The sequence below is a fragment of the Malus domestica genome, chromosome 17 (assembly GCF_042453785.1).
Source record: "Malus domestica chromosome 17, GDT2T_hap1".
NCBI classification, from domain to species: domain Eukaryota; kingdom Viridiplantae; phylum Streptophyta; class Magnoliopsida; order Rosales; family Rosaceae; genus Malus; species Malus domestica.
In genome coordinates this window covers 34,039,039-34,060,007 of record NC_091677.1, presented here as the reverse complement: position 1 = coordinate 34,060,007, position 20,969 = coordinate 34,039,039, and the positions used below count along the sequence as shown (strand labels likewise).

General features: G+C 37.2%; 2 protein-coding genes and 1 long non-coding RNA gene across 5 annotated transcripts; 2 read left to right on the top strand and 1 right to left on the bottom strand.

Moving 5' to 3' along the window:
* Positions 1 to 4,181: 4,181 nt before the first annotated feature.
* Positions 4,182 to 6,945, top strand: LOC139193551 (probable protein phosphatase 2C 49). The gene is made up of 4 exons (XM_070816691.1): positions 4,182 to 4,573; positions 5,238 to 5,435; positions 5,527 to 5,762; positions 6,034 to 6,945. Exons 1-4 carry the CDS (start codon positions 4,385 to 4,387, stop codon positions 6,608 to 6,610), a joined length of 1,200 nt encoding a protein of 399 aa, XP_070672792.1. The 5' UTR covers positions 4,182 to 4,384; the 3' UTR covers positions 6,611 to 6,945.
* A 370-nt stretch (positions 6,946 to 7,315) lies between these two features.
* Positions 7,316 to 10,457, bottom strand: LOC103421925 (uncharacterized). Of its 3 annotated transcripts, XM_029108689.2 has the most exons (7): positions 10,054 to 10,457; positions 9,489 to 9,588; positions 9,118 to 9,213; positions 8,931 to 8,983; positions 8,217 to 8,265; positions 7,834 to 7,881; positions 7,316 to 7,640 (listed from the first exon to the last, which is right to left on the bottom strand). In XM_029108689.2, exons 1-7 carry the CDS (start codon positions 10,281 to 10,283, stop codon positions 7,548 to 7,550), a joined length of 669 nt encoding a protein of 222 aa, XP_028964522.2. In that variant the 5' UTR covers positions 10,284 to 10,457; the 3' UTR covers positions 7,316 to 7,547. The 3 variants fall into 3 exon arrangements, with proteins under 3 accessions (XP_028964522.2, XP_070672794.1, XP_070672793.1); XM_070816693.1 differs by lacking the exon at positions 9,489 to 9,588 and having other exon boundaries at positions 10,054 to 10,448; XM_070816692.1 differs by lacking the exon at positions 7,834 to 7,881 and having other exon boundaries at positions 10,054 to 10,410.
* Positions 10,458 to 16,161: 5,704 nt separating this feature from the next.
* Positions 16,162 to 16,772, top strand: LOC139193734 (uncharacterized). Its single transcript, XR_011578184.1, has 2 exons — positions 16,162 to 16,245; positions 16,369 to 16,772. It is a non-coding gene; the product is annotated as an uncharacterized lncRNA (long non-coding RNA).
* The last annotated feature ends 4,197 nt before the right edge of the window (positions 16,773 to 20,969 follow it).

The window sequence follows — 20,969 nt, the reverse complement described above, 5'->3', positions numbered from 1 at the left end:
TGTGTTGGGTACGCTACTGACTTCTGCGTCTTGCGATTGCGACCGAGGAAGGAACACGTCTCGGCCTCTTGGGTTCTCAAACCTGAAGACAAGGCTACTATTCTTACGAAGTTCACGAATCGCTGTCGTCGGATTCGGTTACAGTGATGTTATTCATCAGAGTAAACTCACACCAAATCGACACCAAAGTGTAAGGGCACAAATACTCAAAGCGAATATAAGTCTTAATAGTGAACGTGGTTCAGCCGTCTGAATGCCGAACTCTAAATCCCACTTGAGAGTATCCAATCATAAAATAACTCGGCGTGCAATGCGCTGAGCTCAGTAAACTGTAACACCTCACTTTGCCGAGAAGGCTAATGAGATGACCTCAATCAATAAGGATTCGGAAATCCTTCTCGACCGAGACTTGGATAGGTAACCAACCATCCTCGCCGCAGTGCTGTTGATGCCAACGGAAAATGCTACGAGATCGGCTGATTCTATGGCGACAGAGTTATCTATGCCTACTTAAGATATCACCGGTTGCTTTCACAGTGCTATTGATGCCAACGGAAGATGTGTCAGCGAAAAGAGAAAATAAAAATCTCAGAGTTGTTGAGAGAATTTGCGCAGGGCAGTTGTGTGTTGAATTGGAGATCATTTGAATGGTGCACGACCTCTCGTATTTATAGTGATGTATATCTGCTGCGACATCCAGGCTAAAATAATATTCCTCGGAATATTATCCTTAATACCCCACGGATTGCTTTTCAATTCTATCTCCTGCATGCAATCTCATCTTCAAATTAGTCTTTGATTTGATAATGTCTGACAACATCATAATCACCCTAAAAAGTCCTAGCCACCCCAGGCTTCTTAAATGTCACCATTATCCAATACTTTTATCTTGGCATTCCCCCATACTTTCATACTAGGTGCATGCAACGAACGTGATGTCAATCTTTTGAAGATACATCCAGGCCATTCTAATCCGATGCATAGCTAACAACAATTTATTCCAGACTGTTCCGCTTGCTTGGAGGTATAACTTGCATCTTATCTTATCCCATTCAAGAATATGTCAAGATAACTCATAAAAAATAATTATTATGATAAAACTCATAATATTATCCCTTAGCAAAAATATCTCCATTTTCTCATCCGACGGTTGAGTACCATGCTCACTCAATGACCTCGATTATTTGGGCCAATGGTGTAAAATCGGGTCCAAACAAACTCATAAAAAATAATTATTATGATAAAACTCATAATATTATCCTTTAGCAAAAGTATCTCCATTTTCTCATCCGACGGTTGAGAACCATGCTCACTCAATGACCTCGATTATTTGGGCCAATGGTGTAAAATCGGGTCCAAACAGAATCGTAAATTGTGTTCGATATCCAGTTGTAGAGAAACTGAAACTATGAATGTGTTGCTTAATTAGTTAATTCTTACATAAATCAATTGGTTGTTTTGTGATTGAGGCAACCAACCCTTAAACAATAAAGACTCATATAATGGCAGTGAAAGTTTTAGGTTGTTGGTGGTCGACCCACCGTTGGCATTCCATGCTTTCCAGCTGCCGGTATGTATCTAGAACCGATAACCCTAAAGAATAAGGACCATTCATTTGCTTTTGGGACATCAGTCATTCAATCATCATCCTCCATAGTGTGGCTTGACTAGTCGGATTACCCACCCACTTACACTTCAGCATTTTAGCTAAGATTTAGTTAATTTTATAGCATAAGTTAAAATAAAGATAACTTTAAAGAAAAGTTATCGCTACTATTCACTTTAAAGAAAAATCATATTTTTACACTAAAAACTTAATCTTGGTACTTTTCACTTTACCCTTTATTTTGTCTTTATCGTTAAAACTAAAAGTTTTCAAACTCTTTTCATTAGTTTTCCTTAAAATTAATGGTGTGCCAAATACTTTGGGTAAGGGTAACCCAGCAGTTGAATATGAGGTTTAGGTTCGTATTTCACATTATACGTTTTAGGTTTAATTTTTAACTTTTGTGAATTGCACTATAGTGGCCAAGAAAGACTAAAATGCAGCATTTTCCCTAAAGAAGTGAAGTGTCGTGACAAAGTTACCCGATGATAATTTTTTATTTGTTTTTAAAAATAAGATAAATAAATGGTGTGTCGCCTAGTCACACATATCTGGTACTAATAAAGGAAGGTATTTGGCGTTTGGGCAGAGACACTTGTAAAACGTCACCTAATATTCTCCGCAACCCTAAATAATTGGACACCTAATAGTAATCTTAATACCAACAAGGATAAGAAATTAAAGAATAACAAGGTACGTTACCTACAATAATTACAGCCACTGGTTGCCAGAATCCACAGACAATCAGAAACAATAATTCTGGTGATTGCTATGCCACCTGGCAATCATGCATGCAAAGGTCTTCAAGTGTCAACATTGAGGAAAGTTACCAAAAATAAAGACAGGTAATCAATAATATCTCAACGAAGAAAACTTGGCTGCTGAAAATAAAAACAGGTAATCAATAATATCAAAACTTAAACACATATTCACATGAGGTTGAATGTAAGGAGGAGTGGCTGCTGAGCCAAGTTAATTCCTATCTCAACACATCAAATTTATTTACCCAAAAAGTAAGCACGTATGTTATCAAAAGCCAAACTACCAAAGCCCTCGTCTCAGGTTTCAGAAACTCAATTAATTTCTAGTTAGGTGGGATGACTTGCAATTTGAGTTGGACACTTAAATACTTAACCAATGTGATCGGTTTTGTAAGCCCGGTTATTACGTTTAATTTAGTGGTATGAACTTTACGTAATATCTAATCATTGGTAAGTTTTATTAAATTTTTATATTCAAGATTTAACAATTAATTTTTGATTAATTAGTAATACATATCAAATGGTACATTCATGAGAAAAAAAATAGCATATTGCATGAGATTCGCGGCGAAATAAATTCAAATAACGAATTACAATTCGATGAATGGAGGGGGTGGGGTTGAGAGCTCAAACTCAAGCACAAAATCAATGTTGAATTTACAATCATCGAGGGGGGCAAGATCAAGTGAGATCCAGACCAACACCTATAAAAGTTGGAGAACAGTCTTGTATAGGGTTCCAAATCTGCACTTCTTCAAATAGCCCATAAATAACTCCTCGACATCGTCCCACGAAAAGAAAGAGCACACGGGGCTCCTTGACCTGTAGGTGGTCCGCTACATAAAGTGCGGAGTTGAGCTTGAATTGGCAAATTAAAGTCACTTTTGGAATCATACTTCCTACATCTAACACGTATTCATTTCAACAGAAACATACAACGTAAACAAACATGAACTGCTATACCAAATTCCCTGCTTGCTGCCTTTAATTTAGCATCCACTTTGGTGCTCTAATGACTTAGTGATCGAAACACTATATAACAAAGCATCCGTGGATCGAAACGCCATATAAACGAAAAACTGTTTTATATAAATTGCCCACTCCATCTCCAATTGTTGGGCTAAAAGCTAAATATTTTAGTCCAGAAACATCTTTTATGCTCCAACCGTTCTAGCCTAAAATTTTAGCTCTGAATTATTAAAGAATGAACTTAGGCTATTTTTGTGGATAAATTAAATTTAAAAAAAAAATGTAGACTATCATAAATTAATTTTAGGAACATTTTAATCTAAAAAAATTTAAATTCCGATAAATATTGAAAAATTTAAATTCCTATTTCTAGGCTAAATTTTGGAGGGAATCTGGTCTTGGTTTAGCATTTAGCATTTAACCCAAATTTTCCTCTTGGGTTGGATTGAATTTAAGGAAAAATTTTGAGAGATAATTTGATTTTTAGCCTACCATTAGAGTTTATATTATGAATGTAAAGAAAATAGAAATGTCAACTCGGCAAGCGACAACTCATTCGTGCTGGAGTCTAGAGAGGGAATGAAGAGCATTACTAGTATCCACGAAACATCCTTGCAAGTTACAACAATCTTAAGGTCACGCGTCTGACCTAAATATGGTCACGTGTCCGTCAAGCGATATGCCAAATCCATCTTCTCATTTAACGTGTACTCAACAGTGAACTGTCAAAGCTCCTGGGAACACACACGTGACACGTGTCGATGACCCAACAAACCGTAGCCACCGGTAACCGGTCTCGCCCGTCACCCCGTCCCTTTAAATACCGGTTCAACCCTAACTAACTCAATTTTTGCTGATCCAGCGAAACAGAAAAAAACCGAACTACGAGAAAATTTTCCAGAAACCGCGAGAAAATAACAAAAAAATTTATCCGATTCTCCTCCTCGTCGTCGTCGTTGGTTGTCGAAGTTTTGTTCGAGCTTAACAACGTTGTGGGATCGTAATATTGTCTGGCGGTGTTTGTTTGCTTGGTATGATTTGATAGAAAATGGTGGCGGAAACTAAGGTTGTGTGCCAGCAGAGCGTGCCGGTGCTGGATGTTGAGTACTTTGCCAAAAATGTTCACGAGGTTGAAGATGTAGTTGCAGTTACCCCATCGATTTCGTCGCCCAAAAGTTTTGACAGGAATCATGCTTCGGAACCGGTCTCCGCCGCCGCCCTCTTGAGCTCCCAAGCCGTGAGTTTTCCGATCCTCAAGTTCCCTGCTTTTGGACTATTTAATCTTGTAGTTGTTAAATTCCATGTGGGTTTTTTGTCTTTAGGCATCTGGGTTTTGAGATTTGATGATTTGGGTGTTGTATTTATTTGGGTTTCTGACTTTTCGAAATTGGGGTTTTTAGCTTACTGAGCAGCTGAATTCTGTTATCAGATATACCTTTTTGGTAAAATTAGAATAGCTAATGTTAAATTTTTGTTCTTGTTAGATAACTAATCTAATTAATTTTTTATTGATGTGAATTATCTTTTTAAATCTATTAAAAATGAGTTTAGCTTCAGCATTCAATCTTTCGGCTGTAAATATAAAACATTTGGATTGACATTAGTTGGGTTTTGATGTAGATGAAATTGTAGTCAATTTCGAGTGTAATAAGGCGGGATTTTTGGTTGCGTTTATGTGATGATATTATCAATGCTTAATTATAATTATGACTTATGAGCTATAACTATGATATCATCAATGCTTAATTATAATTGTGAGCATTTATGTCGTATGCCTTGAACTTCTACAGGGTAAATTGTTGCTCATTAGAAACTATGCTTGAGGGCATAATCATAGTAGTTTTTGTGTTGCAGTCGAAAATCTTGGCATTTAATTTCTCTTTCCTTACTCCCTTTTCCAGGATGTTAAACCTGTGGATAAAATTCCAGATTTGGTTCCTGCCTCGGGCGACCAGCAATTCTTCCCCAGGCTGCGTTCTGGTAGCTTTGCTGACATTGGACCCCGTAGATACATGGAAGATGAACATATTCTAATAGATGATCTATCTTCTCACTTGGGATCGCTCTCTAATTTTCCCAAGCCAAATGCATTTTATGGGGTAATATATTGCTTTGGACTTGTAACTGCGACGACCTTGAATTTGGTTGATTCTTTGCTTGGAGCTTACTGTGGTTGAAAATGTCATATAGGTATTTGATGGACATGGAGGACCCGAAGCAGCAGCTTATGTCCGGAAAAATGTGCTCAGACTCTTTTTTGAAGGTGCCAAATTTCCCCGAACTTCTGACGTTGATGAAATTTTCTCAGAGGAGCTTGAGAACTCCCTCCGCAAGGCATTTCATCTGGTTGACCTTGCTTTGGCTGATGACTGCAGTGTAAGCAGTTCTTCGGGGACAACAGCACTAACTGCTATGATATTTGGAAGGTATATTTCTGCCTAGAAATCTTTTTCCACTTTTTTCATTGTGCCAAAAGAACCTGTTTCCTTGTCCTAACTAGACTTTATTTCCAATATTTACTATTGAAACTAGTATTTTCTTCTATCCACAAAATCATGTGGTGATGTTTTACCTTTTTGAAACTAGTAGTTGTTGCATGATTGGTCAATCTGTTATATAGATTTAAGATACCCCGAGTGAGAGATTTATCTTTTATTCTTTTTTCATTGTAATTGACATTGTCATCTTCTTCTCCAGGCTTTTAATGGTGGCCAATGCTGGGGATTGCCGAGCAGTACTCTGTCGGAAAGGAGAAGCAATCGATATGTCTCAAGACCACAGGCCAATATATCCCTCAGAAAGGAGGCGGGTTGAAGAATTAGGTGGATATGTTGATGATGGGTATCTGAATGGTGTCTTATCAGTTACCCGAGCATTAGGCGACTGGGACATGAAGTTTCCTCGTGGATCTCCGTCACCCCTTATTGCCGAGCCAGAGTTCCGGCAGGTGGTTTTAACAGAGGATGATGAGTTTCTAATTATAGGGTGTGACGGGATTTGGGATGTGATGTCTAGTCAGCATGCTGTTAGCCTTGTTCGCCGTGGGCTGAGGCGGCATGATGACCCTGACCAGTGTGCCAGGGACCTTGTAATGGAGGCTCTTCGCCTCAAGACGTTTGATAACCTCACTGTTATCGTTGTATGCTTCTCCCCCCTTGATCACCGGGATCCATCACCACAGCGAGAACAGAGATTAAGGTGCTGCAGCCTCTCTGCTGAGGCCCTTTGTAGTTTGAGGGCCTTGCTGGACAGCAGTGCCAGTGGCTGGTTGTAGATGCAATTTTTCAATAAAGGTCTTCCTCATAAGCGACCATACATTGTTTCGGCTGCTGCAGTCGCGAGATAAAAGCGCAGCTAGCAGTTTTGTAGGTGTTTGGGTTCTTGTGTATACGTCGGTGAGCTCAGGATCGATGTACATACATAAGAAAGGGCATGTCGATCGGAATCGGATGGTGTAGTGTTGTAAAAAGATGTATGCTGATACATTCTTTCTTTTAGTTAGTCCAGAGTGATTGTATTGTCCATCCGATGTAGTCCATTTCTAATCCGGTCATGTGTATTTATGTATACTATTGGGATCATTTTCTATTAGCTCATTCTTTTCTTACATATGCTTTTCCCTTTTGGCACTTGGCAATCGACACACACTAATCCGGACAATGCTAAATTTTTTTAACTTTGTCAATCTAATTGATAAAATGTCGGACATCCAGTAGTCTCCAGTAGTCTGAAGACAAACTCATTAAGCAATTACGTTTCCGTTATGTTGAAATGGGACAAGTATGATATGAATAGTAGCCTTACTTATAAGTTCATGCAAATTCCCTTCTCTCAGCATTGCGAACGTTCATACTCAACATAAACCCTGACGCGCTTGGTAATTTGATTGAGATGACAAAATATTTTCAATATTAGGATTGGCGCAATGACAGTGTGTGTGTGTGTGAGAGAGAGAGAGAGAGAGAGAGAGAGAGAGTCGTGGGAGCACAGTAGTATTTGATTGATTAACAATTCAAGCAAAAAGTTGGTGTAATATGGATAATTTATTCATTCTTTTTCTCTGGGAAGTAATTGACAAACAGGGAAAAGCCAGCCTTACAGAAGCTGGTCATTGGACCCAAATGGTATACCAAGCAATCTCTGTTGTGCTCACTTTCTTGCTTCAGTGGCAAAATCACTCGGTAAGTTTAAGTGGTTACCCATTTCAACCATCAAACTGGTGAGTCTGCTTTGTAGGTTCTTGCAAACGTCGCAAACCTTTCCAAGCCACGTCCAAGTAAATTTTCGAGAAATGGTTGAAGCGCCTGCAGGATTCACATCAGAATCAAAATACTGATGGATTATTTCTTCCCCACCGTAAAGTAAACAACATTCGTTATGTTTCTTTGAGTAATGCAATGGAAAAACATCTGTACGTATTTTAACTGATTTGGAACTGTACAGGGTGTCCGGACCGAAGAATGTATAATATCTAAACCACACAGTTAGACTACTTACTGATGCCACTGGAAACAGAATCAGCGGAACTTCATATGACACCGTTAGCTGGAATTGAAAATTGATAAGAGCAATATGAGCAACACTGAAAAATGAGAAGCAAAAATGGCCTTTTCCCTGGATATGAGAAGCCTAGAACGGGAAACCCCATCAATGGGAATTATTTTACATTTTACCAATCTAATTACTGTGCGCTTAGGCCGTTCAATTGATGGCCAAGGAATGATCAAAGGTTGTAAAATAATTGAATCGACAACGAATGATCACCCCTCGCGCAAGGCATCAATTGAATGGCTTGATCTGACCAAGTGCGTAAAGATGTATAACACTACAAAATAAGAATTGCAAACATCCAAATTCAATATATGACAGAAGAGCCTCACTTCTACTAAGCATGCTGAAGGACCCTTTGGATAGAACCGAACAGCACCTCTGCGGATACAATAAGTAACACAGTTTATCAAGATTTCGATATCAACATAAAACAAAGGAAATTGTGTCTACTTCATTTTCACACAGCAGACTACGGTAATATTAAAATTCACCCGTTCAACATTGTATCTTCCTATTTTGTAACCTCAATAACATTAGCATCGTTTTGTTTGTGATACACTAAACAGTGACTTCAAGAAAATTCAAAACAAGATACATCGAACATTTTACACTCTTGTCAAGTACTCATCTCCATCCTATGAAATCCACAATATAGATCTCAAAATTTAAACTTATCCAATGGTAATAAGTAGAATAGTGAGGATCACCATCACTTGAGGGTGGTAAGCAAAAATATTCCCTTCAACTTCCACTTAAGGTGACGAATGGTGAACCTAGGATCCTGTCCTTAAGTTTGTGCTAGGGAATGAACCACTAAGCTTCTAGTTTACTACGTACCCACAGATAAACCAGATACATGACTAAAATTTTCTGTGCACTAGTTTTCACTTGTCGAGTTAACATACTTTCCTCAACAAATCTTAATCAAATGACTAAAGGATATTATGGGTATTTTGTAACGTAAGCTCTAAGAACACATTCATAATTTGAGCAAAAGCGTTACTAAAGTATACAGTTGCTGCTAAAATTTCTTGCTTTCTGACCTGTTAGGAAGACCTTCCAAAGATCTCCAGTGGATTTTCTGATTTGGTGTAGGCTGCATGAAGTTTTGCACAACAGTGAGAAAGGGTTCATTGTAAGGACACATCATTGAACTCAGCTCTTACAGTATATGGAGGAATTATTGAAGGCAAAATAAATTTTAAGTAAACGTGATGCGTATGGTCTTACCTGCATATTCCGAGCAAGCCATGATAATTCAATATTACGACCAAAAGCTTTATACTTCAGTGACCATCGTGATAAGTCAGGTTTGTCTTCCAATATCTGTTTTTAAAGCATATCAAATATCAATCTTTCAAAATGTGATAAAAAAAAATCATGCTTCAATCTTCGAAAAACGAAAAAACTGAATCTATAATCAGCCAAGTTGAAATCATATCAGCCACAACATTTAAAATCTAGGCTGCAAAACACAGTATTCAGTTGCTACAAGTATTAAACAAGCGATTATGTTTCCAGTATCAATGGAAAGAAACATCAAATTTGCTTCAAATATAATCATAGATCATCCAAAGTGTATCAGGAGAGTTGTTTAGCACCTTCACGGTTGAAATAAATGGCATCCAACGGGGAATCGCCTCACGGTCAGAGTAACAATCATAGGCAACTGAAATAGGCACATCAATTTCCATCTTTACTCTGCAATCGATCACATTGCCTAGTAATTAGTGCTAGTAAGCGTTCGGATTAACAGCCCAAATTTAGAGCACAAACCGCTAGAGCTCACTCCAAGAACTCATTCACGTTCTTCATGGTTTTGCATTGTAATATGTAACTATTCCGAGAAAAGATTAAGCATCGTAGGAAATCCCAAACATAAGAAACAGTTTCAGTACATACTGAATCAGCAACTATTTGCTTATGTAGCACCCTAGCACGGGCTTGTAACTCAGTTGATTAAGAGCATTTATCCCGAGATCCAAGATCCTAGGTTCCATTCCCCCTCCCTAATATCGCTTGTATCAGACAAACAAATACTATTTGCTAATGTGTATTCTTAAGTACCAAATTAACTACTTACTGATAGCCAATAAAATTCAAATTGGTGGGCAAGAAAAACAGAGGAATGAAAATAAATAAATAACTGAAAATCTAGGAACTTACGTGCAGTCCTGCCATTGCATAACGACGGGGGACGTACTTCTGAATCCGGTGAGGACGGAGCTCCGCCTGAAAGACCCACATGGGATCTTGAAGGAGAAGTCACAGAGAGAAGATGGCGGCGGCGGTCTGAGAGAAGAGCTTCTCCAGATGGGTATGTGGGTGAGACTGCCGGGCCAGTTGGGCCTGGAAATGTAGGCTGATGCTACAGCAGTTGCAGAAGTACAAGACATGGTCAAACAAACTCAATAGCTAACGTATTTTTGGTCGGAAAAAAAAAACGAGATTTATAAAAGCAGAAACAGCAGCAAAACCGAAGAGCAACTAACGAGTTACGCGAGTCAACTCAGAAGACTGAAGGCCACAAAATCACGATGACAGAGCCACCTCACCTGTCCGGGCTGCCCACCTCTCTTCTCTGGGTTTGTTGTTGCCACGGGACTGCAATTAGATATGGGCCTGTTTCTTTCCAGAAAAAAGGCTTGGGTCGAAAAACTTTACTGCGACCCGACTACATATAAAGCCCCTTAGCCAATGAGAGCAGTCAATGATAGTGTGTTTGAAGTGTTGATGAAAGTGCTTTTGGAACGAGTTTTTAGTAAAAATATAATTGAATCTTGAAAAATTACTTGAAGCGCTTCCTGCAAGAAGCACATAAGTATTTCTTCCGAAATGGACTTCTTTAACAAAAAAAGTTTTTAATCATTTTAAATGCACTTCTATACGACTCCGGTATTGACTTGAAAGTAAAAATGTAACGTAATGTAGTTGAATTATCTATCCTACTAAAGTAATGTCCTTAATTACAAGGCTACAAATGTATGTTCAAGTTAGTCAAATAATATATTTCAAATTTCCTAAGAAGTGAGTGTTTTCTTCTTATATAATTAACCGTTGGGCTTATTTGTGTTTGGTGAATTTACGATTAGCAATGTCGAGCGAACTCAATTGACTCTGAATGAGCGAATCCTAAGTTATCTCTGATCTCTTCTATAACAATTTTTTTTTACTAAATACTTTGGTTTTTCAACTTTTAATTAAGGTGTTTTGACTTGGCGCCACATCGTGTAATTCAATTCGAGTTACATATTGATTTTCATATTTGCCTTTTTATTTCGCAGAGCTTTTTTCTAGGCATTGAGGAATTGTGGCTTTTTTGATATATAAAATTTTATCGCATTTTTCAAATTTTGGGAGGTTGGCTCATCATTTCCAATAGGCAAATAAAAACAAATAAACAAAAGAAAATCATTCTTTCTAAAAATTATAAAATATACGAGTAGAGAGAACAAGATAGAAATTGGGAGAAAATCAACGTAGGATTGCACGTAAGCTTCTAGATTTCTAAATTTGGCTCATCATATTTACATTTTTATTACTATTAGATGTGTTTAAATCCGAATAGTTATTTAATATCCTCGCATCTTATGTAAATGTTTCGGTTTGATTATAAATAGGCCAAAGAATCTACCTAGTGATGACCAGGAATAATGCCCCTGAGAAAAGTAAACCAATAGATTCAATTGTTGTCATCATTGAGTTTGAAGTGGTCAGACATCCATCTTCAAAGAATTGAAATTTAGAACTTGTTCGTGGGAAGTACGAAAGTTTATAAGTAGTGAATGACAATTGTGTTTTGTATTCTTGTAAACCTTGTTTTGAATTTTTTAGTTTAAGATAAGTATAAAAAAATTTGAACGTTAGGCTTACGATATTTGAGCTGAAACTTTATGATATATGAATAATGTTTGTATCATATATGATTGACCTTAAAATCATCGAGTATCGGTCACTTGTAATTAAGGCACCATAAATTTATTGAAGCATCTCCATTGAGGCACTCTTGCCGAAGCACACGAACCAACTTCAAACAAGCGTCAACCACTTATTGGCTATCATTTATTCGATGAGAGATTCCCTTTGACTTAGAGACCAATCACGACAGGATAAGTGACAATGCCATAGTAAGCGTAGTCAATCCCACATTGACCAACTCCACAAAGTTCCTTCAACTTCACCTCTATAAAGGGGTAACTTTTAGTCCCCTTCAAAAGTAATCGTTAATTACTAATCACCACTACTAAACACGCCCATGTGTCACCCTAAACATACTTTGCTAAGCAATGAAGGTTTTTCGGCTGGTACTACAACGGAGCCCTTCAATGCTATCTTTTCCTTGCAAATCACCTAGTCATTCTACCTGAAGTTCCCCTGCGGAGGTCAACTTCACTACACCGTATGATGATCTGATTTTCGTGCACATCAACAAATAATAACTTCATGCAATCTAAATATGAATCTTGCCATTTAATATTATATTCTAGTGATATTATTTTTCACTTGTAAATAATAATTCTTAAGTTCAAATCTCTTGAACAATGAGTTTAATTCTTTTACCCCGTTCCTCTAGAAGAATAAAATGTTGCTGTTCGTGGCAGGAATTTCCGTTGGGGATGTTTCCTGGCCGACGAGCACACAGCTCCCCTGGAGGTTGGCGCCGGTTAAGGGCTGCTGTCGGGCTTCTGCTTCGTTTCCAGGCTTTGTCGGGCAAGTCTCGTCGGGCAAGACTCTTCGGGCAAGACTGAAAGAGAAGGACAGCGTTAACTTTGAGAGGTGCCTTTGTGGGGCCTTAGGTGTAGGCCTTGAGGCTCACAATCAAGGTTAACATTTTAGTGCTCAGGCGTGCCACTGCCATCTTCAGCATGGCAGATGTTGAATGGATGTCAAGTTTTAGTTGTGAATATGCATATGCCCGAGGAACCGTGTTAGATATAACAGGCGCCTTTGTGGGGCCTTAGGTGTAGGCCTTGAGGCTTCTTGTCAAACTAAATCAGCACTTGAGCATATTATATTCGGTCTTTACGGTTGTCGGGGTCTGATAACTATTATATTTCTGATTATCCGAGTCTGAGAGGTAGAGCGAACCCAAATAGGTGCCTTTGTGAGGCCTTAGGTGTAGGCCTTGAGGCTTCCTATTAGAGTCCGTTCTTATACTCAAACCATTTAGACCGCAGAATAGAATGAATCCAGATAAGTGCCTTTATGGGGCCTTAGGTGTAGGCCTTGAGGCTTCCTATCAGAATCCGTTCCATACTTAAGCGTTCTATGATAATCATGATATAATAGAAATAAAACCAAGAGGTAGGTCGATTACTTGCGCCCCAAGTAACTTCGGACTTCTCGTTTATCAAGGATTGTCGTGGATGGGTTAAGTCCACATAAAGTTCTTTTTTATGCCTTGAGGCCAAGGACTTTTAAACTAATCAGATTTACATGCCTGCGGGCTTATGACTTGGATCTGATTTAAACACTGAAGATATATTTAAATCGGATCCAAGTACTGAGAAAGCTTTGTCATCGTGATTTTGCTAGAAACAACTTGCATATAACTAGAAATATACAACATATTGCTAGACTTTAAAGAAAGAGAAGACAAAGACAGAACAAAGCCGGTCGGGCAAGATTAAACCTTATCAGTTAAGGCTGATCGTCTTGCAGGTCCCTATCTTTGTAGTTCTGTCAAAAGTCTGAAAGCTTTAGAGGGAGGAAGGGGGGAAAGGAGAATACAAGAGGTGAATTGATACTATAACAAGTTTGCACAAGGTAGCAGAGCTATTACAGAGGTTGGGAGAGAAGATTATCCCTTGGGGAATGAAGGCTTGGGCTGACTACAGCTTCGTTTTGAAAGGCAAATCTGGCTTTTTGAGCAGAGTTTGTGCTTTTGTTTGTTTGATTGAGTGTCTTTATCTTTGTCTTCTCTTCCTCCTTTTATAGACGACTTGGTTTGGCTCCTGTAGCAACAGCTTTGCCCGAATGCGGTCTGAGGGTGATGACTCATCAGTTTTATTATATGTAATGCCCCCATAAAGTACTTTATGGGCTGTGCAGTTTGATCAGTCTACACCACTTGGTCCTTGGGTAGGTAGGCAAGTGGCCCTTGTGAATTGTATTAAGTCAGAAAAGGCCCTTTCCTGCTTCTCTAAGTTTCGGCCGGACCTTGATCTTCTATTCCTCCAGGCCTCCTTTTGGGCCGACTCCATCCTTAGGCCAAAAAATCAAGTTTTGATTCAAACAGTTGCTCTGGTTATATGGTCAACTACGATAATGCTTCAAGTGATTTGAAGCATCTAATCCCTTTAAGAGAATTAACTGAATTAACTGAAATGACCTTTTTTTTTTGCTGCGCTAAGATGGAGATCACCTTGTATGTCATGGATGACGTTGCGTTGTAGCTTTTTCTTTTAAATATTATTTTTGGGTAATGTATTAAACAAAGGAGGGTTTTAGCATCGTAGGAGGGAACCTTGTACTCATTTATGTGTGCAAATCATTTTTCATGGAAATGCCATGGACCTCCGAGACACAGACACTGCTTTTAGTTTTGACCAAAAGTTCCAACAAAGTAATGTGGCTTTTACACGTACTCTTGATTCTTAATTATATACTTGCATGCTTTTCTTTGGTTAAATTCCACTTAATCCATTACAAAGTGTTTTTCTAATAAAACTTTTGACTGCTTTTTTTCTTTCTGTTTTTGATTTTATGTGGAATAATTCCATTATCTGTGTGTTTATCTTAGGTAGTGCTTTGAAAGGTAAATAAGAATCTGTGCTGGTCCTTGTTGGCCTTTCTTCCTTCCTTCTAGTCTGCATTGAGGGATCCGTATTCCGTAGGCAACAAAGAATAATTTTAGTGCTCTTTTTAGATTATATTTTTCACAATCTAATAGCTCTCTTGTCTTGTCCAATCTAATAGTCCTCATAAGAAGAAATATAGGAATGCTCTCTGTTAAAGTGCCCTGACAGGTTAATCAATTAATTAGAAATCAAGAACGTATGCCGAGGCTTATGTAGTTGATCTGTATAATTAACTGTTGGATAAAACTAATCAGGCTATTTCACTTGTAACATATAGAAATATACAATATGAATTAGGGCCAAAATGTAAGCCGAATCCATAAAATTGCACCTGTGGAGTAATTTATGCAAATATTTTTCCACTCGTTTTTTAATTTTGGCCCTCGATTCTCTTTTTATATTTCAATTAAATAGGTAGAAAAAAATAGGGGTCATATGCATGAGAAGAAAAAATGTTTGCATAATTTTTTTTTCTATACACACATACTTAAATATATAATTTTTTTTATATGCATAGATACTTAAAAAGCCATACGTCAATCACACACACACACACATATACATACATACATATACATATACATATATATATATACATACATATACATACATATACATACATACATATACATATATATATATAGACACACTATATACGTGAAATGAGTTGTTTTTGGCACTCTAAAAAAATGTCATCATGTACTTGCACTATTTCTTATACAAATACATTATTTATTTTTATAAAGTTGAAGTGCTTGATGAATTTTTTGGTGTGTTTTAACAGTTCTCTAAGTGGAAGGGTAATGCTATGGAGATTAAATTTGTAGACTAAATTTACAAACTAAATGATGCGTCACTAATAAAAAATAAACACGTAATCAATAATTAAGTAATAATCTAATCGTCAACTTCCATATCATTTGTTTACAAAATTTAGTCTTCCTACCTAATTGAAATGCCAGACAAATATATACTTTAGACATGAAAATCCATAAATCTAACTTAGATGAGTGTATAATTTAAAAGAGTAAGTGTAATGACATTTTATTGTAGGACCATGACTTTTAAAGTTTGGAGTAAGACAACTCGGAATATACATACTGTATATACATAGACATGAGTATCGATAAATAGATGAAGTGTATAATTTAAAAAGCCTATACTAAGTGTAATGATGCTATATGAGGTGATAAAACTATTTGGGCATACATTAAAAAGTCAGTTTTGCAAGGATTCAAAAGTGTTCTGGCCTAGTTAGAAATGTTTTTGGGTTAAACAAACACTTTTAGAACTTTCTGGCCTTGTTTAGCACATCGTATAAGACCACCGAATACTACTAATAATACAAAACGGATGTTTGGTGAGCTTCATAATAAATAAGCACCGGATTATTTAATCCGGCCCCACTTATTTTGTACCCTTCGCATCTGCTTGTTTATCTCATCCAAAACTTCTGTATTATTAGTCGAGTGGACCTCTCTCGCTCACTCTGTCCCTCTTTCGCAACACTCTCCTTCAACTCTCTCTCATTGCTTACTATCTCTTGTCTGGATCCCAGGTTCGTCTTCGTAGTCTTCTTCTTTTTTGCTCTGGTCCTCCCTCCTCCTTTACACACACACCCTTCCCACCTCCTCCGTTCACCTTTGATCTTTGACAACAATACTTTTTCCATGGGTTGAAGGAGGAGGACGATGATTCAAATTCTTCTGATTTGGACTCCGACGAATGAAGAGGATGACGAGGAAATGAGCTAGGCTCCGACGAGGAGGGGGATAACAATTTGGATCTGGGCTTCGACTAGGAAGGGAGCTGGGCTTCGATGAGGAAGGGGACAAGAATTCAGATTTTGGCTCCGAGTTCTCGACCCTGACCGCTTTCCTTTGTAATCGGTCGTCGAGGGTGGGATTTGATGCGTGGGGAAAATGGTGAAGAAAGGAAGACACAATTGGTAAAAGACCTGGTTTTTATTTATTTATTTATTTTTATAATTTGTCTGTAATGGTGTTAAATTTTTTTTTCTTCTATTTTTCTCATTTTTTTCCCTTTTAATAACAATTATTCTATGAATTAAAAAAAATTATTATAGCCCGATGTATTATCCGATGCACAAATTAATCTGATACAACACTAAACACTTGACTAATTTAATCAGTACTATCCGACGACCATTTATCATATCCAACTGAAATAGTCAGTACAGTCTGAGTTGCTAAACGAGACCTATGTGACAACACTTTATTTGATTTTTTAAGAAACAATTTCAAGTGAATTTTCGAACAAAAACTTTCTCACAAAACAAAAAATGCTTTCTATAAATATTGTGATTTACGATTCAAAACTAGAGTGTCAAAATAAGAATCTGAAATTGGCAAATAATTCGATCGTGAGAAGCAAAGAAGCAGCATCAAAAGTTTCTAGCAGCGATGAACGTTCAGTGGTTGCAGTCGCCCGGTCGGTATGGGTAGAAAGTACAAGGTTTTATGACTCGTGTGTTAGCGCAAGGTTCTTTTACCCATTAAGATAATATATAGTTGTTGGTTGATCCAATAGATGGGCCTGAAGATCAAGACATTGGGCCTATAAGTTAGCCCGGCAGAGCATTACTGCTACAACGAAGAAGACGATACTTAGAGAATTTTACTATTGGGTGTAGGGATGACAACATGGTGGATCGGGTTCGGATATGTCACCCCATACTCGAACCTGCTTATTTTCCCTGAACTCGAAACTATAGAATTCCTTGAACGAGTTTTTTCCGTAACTGAACCCCTTAGATAACAGATTTCCATCGGGTAAAGATTTTTCCCATTATAATGTTTATATATTTTAATATTTACTTATATTATTAATTCAATAGTAAATTTTAAATTAAAAAAGGAGATTAAATAAACTACTATTATTAATACAACTTATTATGCATATAAAAAATAATATTCAATATTTATATTGTCAAGAAAATATTTATACTATTGATAATTGATAAGCATATAATTATATTTTTAATGAATTTTGCATATAATTACTAGCATGGACTTCCATATTTAATAATGCATAACTATTGATAAGTTTTTCTCCATATAGTAAATATTTATATATTTTTTTAATTAAAAAATGAAAACGATTTGGTTTCGGGGCAGACACCTCAATAACCATAATCAGATCGAAAATTCAAAAATTTACCCCACAGTTACCTATAACCGTAAAATACCCAAAATTTAATCTATTGTGGGGATCAGATTTGACGGATTAAATTATCATCCCTGATTAGATACTACAAACAACAAAGAAGACAACACTATCGAGGATGCCTCAGGTTTAACAACCATATACATACTACAACCCGAAGTTTGTAACGTTTGACATGTAGTACGCATTCATAAGTTTAAGCTTCTTGGAGTTCAATGTTTAGTGAACTTGTTCAGCAAAGAAGCACCTGTATATCCAACACGTGTCCAACATGCGTATCTTGAGACCTTGCTAACCTTAATGCGATATACATCGTCATTTCCGGGATAATGAATGTCCAGTTGGCTTTCCAAATAGCTAGGAACTTAGTTTAAGAACTTATTGGTGATTATGGAATACAAGTCTCCCTATCATAACCTCGTTTATGGCATTGCTTCCATACCTTAAGTCCTATGGACTCATTCATAGTATATTATCTCCATAATATAAAGTCAAACTCCTAAATGAATTAATCTTGCCCTATTATTAATTAATTAAAATTAGTTGTTACATAATATTCAATATTACGAAATTTGCTTGTAGAGCACATGTATAAACAATTCGGCCCCTTTCTATAGGCATTGAGTGAGACCCAAATGTCTAGGGCTTTTAATTTTCTCACCGCCCCATCATTTAATGGGCTTAACACGTAGGTACAACCTTGTTGGAAATGTGCCCTAAAACCAATCATATGATGATACTTTACGGACATTTCAAATGTTAAACTAATCTAGTTTAACATATAAAGGGCAAAGATTATTGTTTGAGCCGTCTCATATAAATGTTATATGCTTAAACGATAAAGTCCAAGGAATATGTGATTGGGAGAATGCAATCTAATGAAGTTAGATTAATGAGACCATTCTTTCGTAGACACATCCTAAATGTTCCTGATCATAGGATTACCAATTGGGCATTGACAGTCCGTTAAGATCAGTACGTACTGTGTCTTCTCTCAGGGAGAGTGACTAGTCTCGAGTCATTGGTGTGTGTGACATCAAGACAAGTACGTAGGTGCTCAATAAGAGAATGAGTTCACTGAACGTGATCAACGAAGAGTTCTTATATTCCATGTCACATGAGAACTCATGGTTGGGATAATGCAAAGTAGTCCTTTGACCTGAGGCATCACAGTTGTCTTGTGGTTAAGTCCTTAATCTTTGATTATGTCTAATTCACCCCCTAGGGGTGTCACGGCATCGTTGGGGTTAAGCCACTTAGCTATGGAGACAAGTAAATGCGCAACAAGGGATCTCTAACCTTCAAACAGTTGAGGGAGAATACTCTATGATATGATTTGGAATCTCTGGCCAGAGTATGAATGAGATTGGGGAATGCGTTCCAAATCACATTCAAGGAAATCATATAAGCAAATGAATCACATTGGATAGTAGACATGAATAAATAAACTATCATACCAAACAATGTGGTCAAGAGTATTAGATTAGAGAAGGACCGTATTGCATTTGTAATCCCGAACTGAATAGGTTCTCTAACCTCTTCTGATTAGCTTGGGTAACCATGACATGCTGTTAGGCGTCAACCATGGTTTGTGGAAGCCCTATACGTGTATAACCACTAAAGGGAGAATTGAAAATTGTTTCAATTCACAATCGATGTAAAATTGTTTTAATCGCCCACTGCCTCGCTAAAAGGAACCTAATGGATCGCACACCGTAAAAGGTAGAGATTGGAGATTAAACGGAAATGAGTAAGAATGATTAAATGGTTTAATCATTTAATTTATGGCAAGGATTAATTAATATGTTAATTAATCAAACGAATAAGTTCGTTAAAGACCTCGGGATAGTTTTGGACCTTAAGGCCCAATGGGCTTCGAACGTCAAGCCCATTGACTTAAGTTGTATGACAACTTAATGAATAAAGATTCACAAAGGCCCAAAAGCCCAAAATTCCCAAGGTAGGCCGGCCATGAAGATGAATTAGGGTTGTTTGGTTATTTAGGTCACTTAAAGAAGTGACTATATAAATGACTTTATAACAAAATATTCAAAAGGTGATTAAGGGTTTATTTTGGGTGAAAATGGGTGAGAATTGTCTCTCCATTTTCTCTCTAAAGAGGCCAACACCTTGGAGGGTACATCTAGCAATCCTACTACTCCAAGGTCACTCATTTCTTCTACAATCAAACCTTGGTGAAGAGACTTAGAGGTTCTCAATTTTGGGAACTTGGAGAACCTATTCTTCCATCCAAATCCATGGATCTAAGAAGCAAGGAATGAAGACCCTATCTCTTTGGGTGATTAGCCTTTGCTTATGCAAAGAGGAATCTACAAAGGTATTAATTTCAACTCACTTTGTTTTGAGTTGATTATTGGTTCACCAATCTACTAGGCTTTGAATTTCATGGGTAATGTTTTGTTTTTGAATGCATACAAGCATGATTCCGCCTTTAATTTGTTAATTGCATGCTATAGATGTTATTCAAATGAACATGTTTTTCAAAATAATTCCTTCAAACCTATCAACTATTCCTGTATTGTCTACTTGACATGTGGAAAGGAAGTGATATTTACATAGAACTACTTACATGGTTTTTCAGGTCGACGCGTCTCTAGCACAACCCTTATCAAATAATGGTTGGAAATCACTTTACCCATGCATTAGGCATGTCAGTATTTATGTCCCTTCATAGACTTCTTTTCCCCATCAATGGTCAACACATGGCTCGAGATTGATGTCTGGACATACCTGTCTTTTGAGCTATGGTGCTAGAAAGTTATTAAGTCTTCCAATTGGCTTAAGTGATACGAAAGTACCTTAAGTTATGTGTTCATCTCTTCTTGTTGATAGACAAACCATGACTAGGATCGATCGTTTTATTGCAGTGGTCTTTCATTCTCATGATGGTGCTTTGTCATTTGAATTCATTCGACTAGCTTGTAGGCACAATGTCTTGATCTCCTCTTCCTTTAGTGTGCTCTCTCTAGGTCCATATGTTAAGCCAAATAACTATATATTATTTTAATGGGTTTAAAATGATCATGCGTTAACAAGATGTATTTATAACTGGTGGTGCCATTCATATACTCATTT

Coding starts and splice junctions, on each gene's coding strand:
- LOC103421925 (XM_029108689.2), bottom strand. CDS start 10,283: ATGTCTTGTACTTCTGCAACTGCTGTAGCATCAGCCTACATTTCCAGG. Junction 9,589..10,053: donor ATGCAATGGCAGGACTGCAC/GTAAGTTCCTAG, acceptor GATCGATTGCAG/AGTAAAGATGGAAATTGATG. Junction 7,882..8,216: donor CTTCAGCATGCTTAGTAGAA/GTGAGGCTCTTC, acceptor TTTCAATTCCAG/CTAACGGTGTCATATGAAGT.
- LOC139193551 (XM_070816691.1), top strand. CDS start 4,385: ATGGTGGCGGAAACTAAGGTTGTGTGCCAGCAGAGCGTGCCGGTGCTG. Junction 4,574..5,237: donor CCCTCTTGAGCTCCCAAGCC/GTGAGTTTTCCG, acceptor TCCCTTTTCCAG/GATGTTAAACCTGTGGATAA. Junction 5,436..5,526: donor AGCCAAATGCATTTTATGGG/GTAATATATTGC, acceptor AATGTCATATAG/GTATTTGATGGACATGGAGG.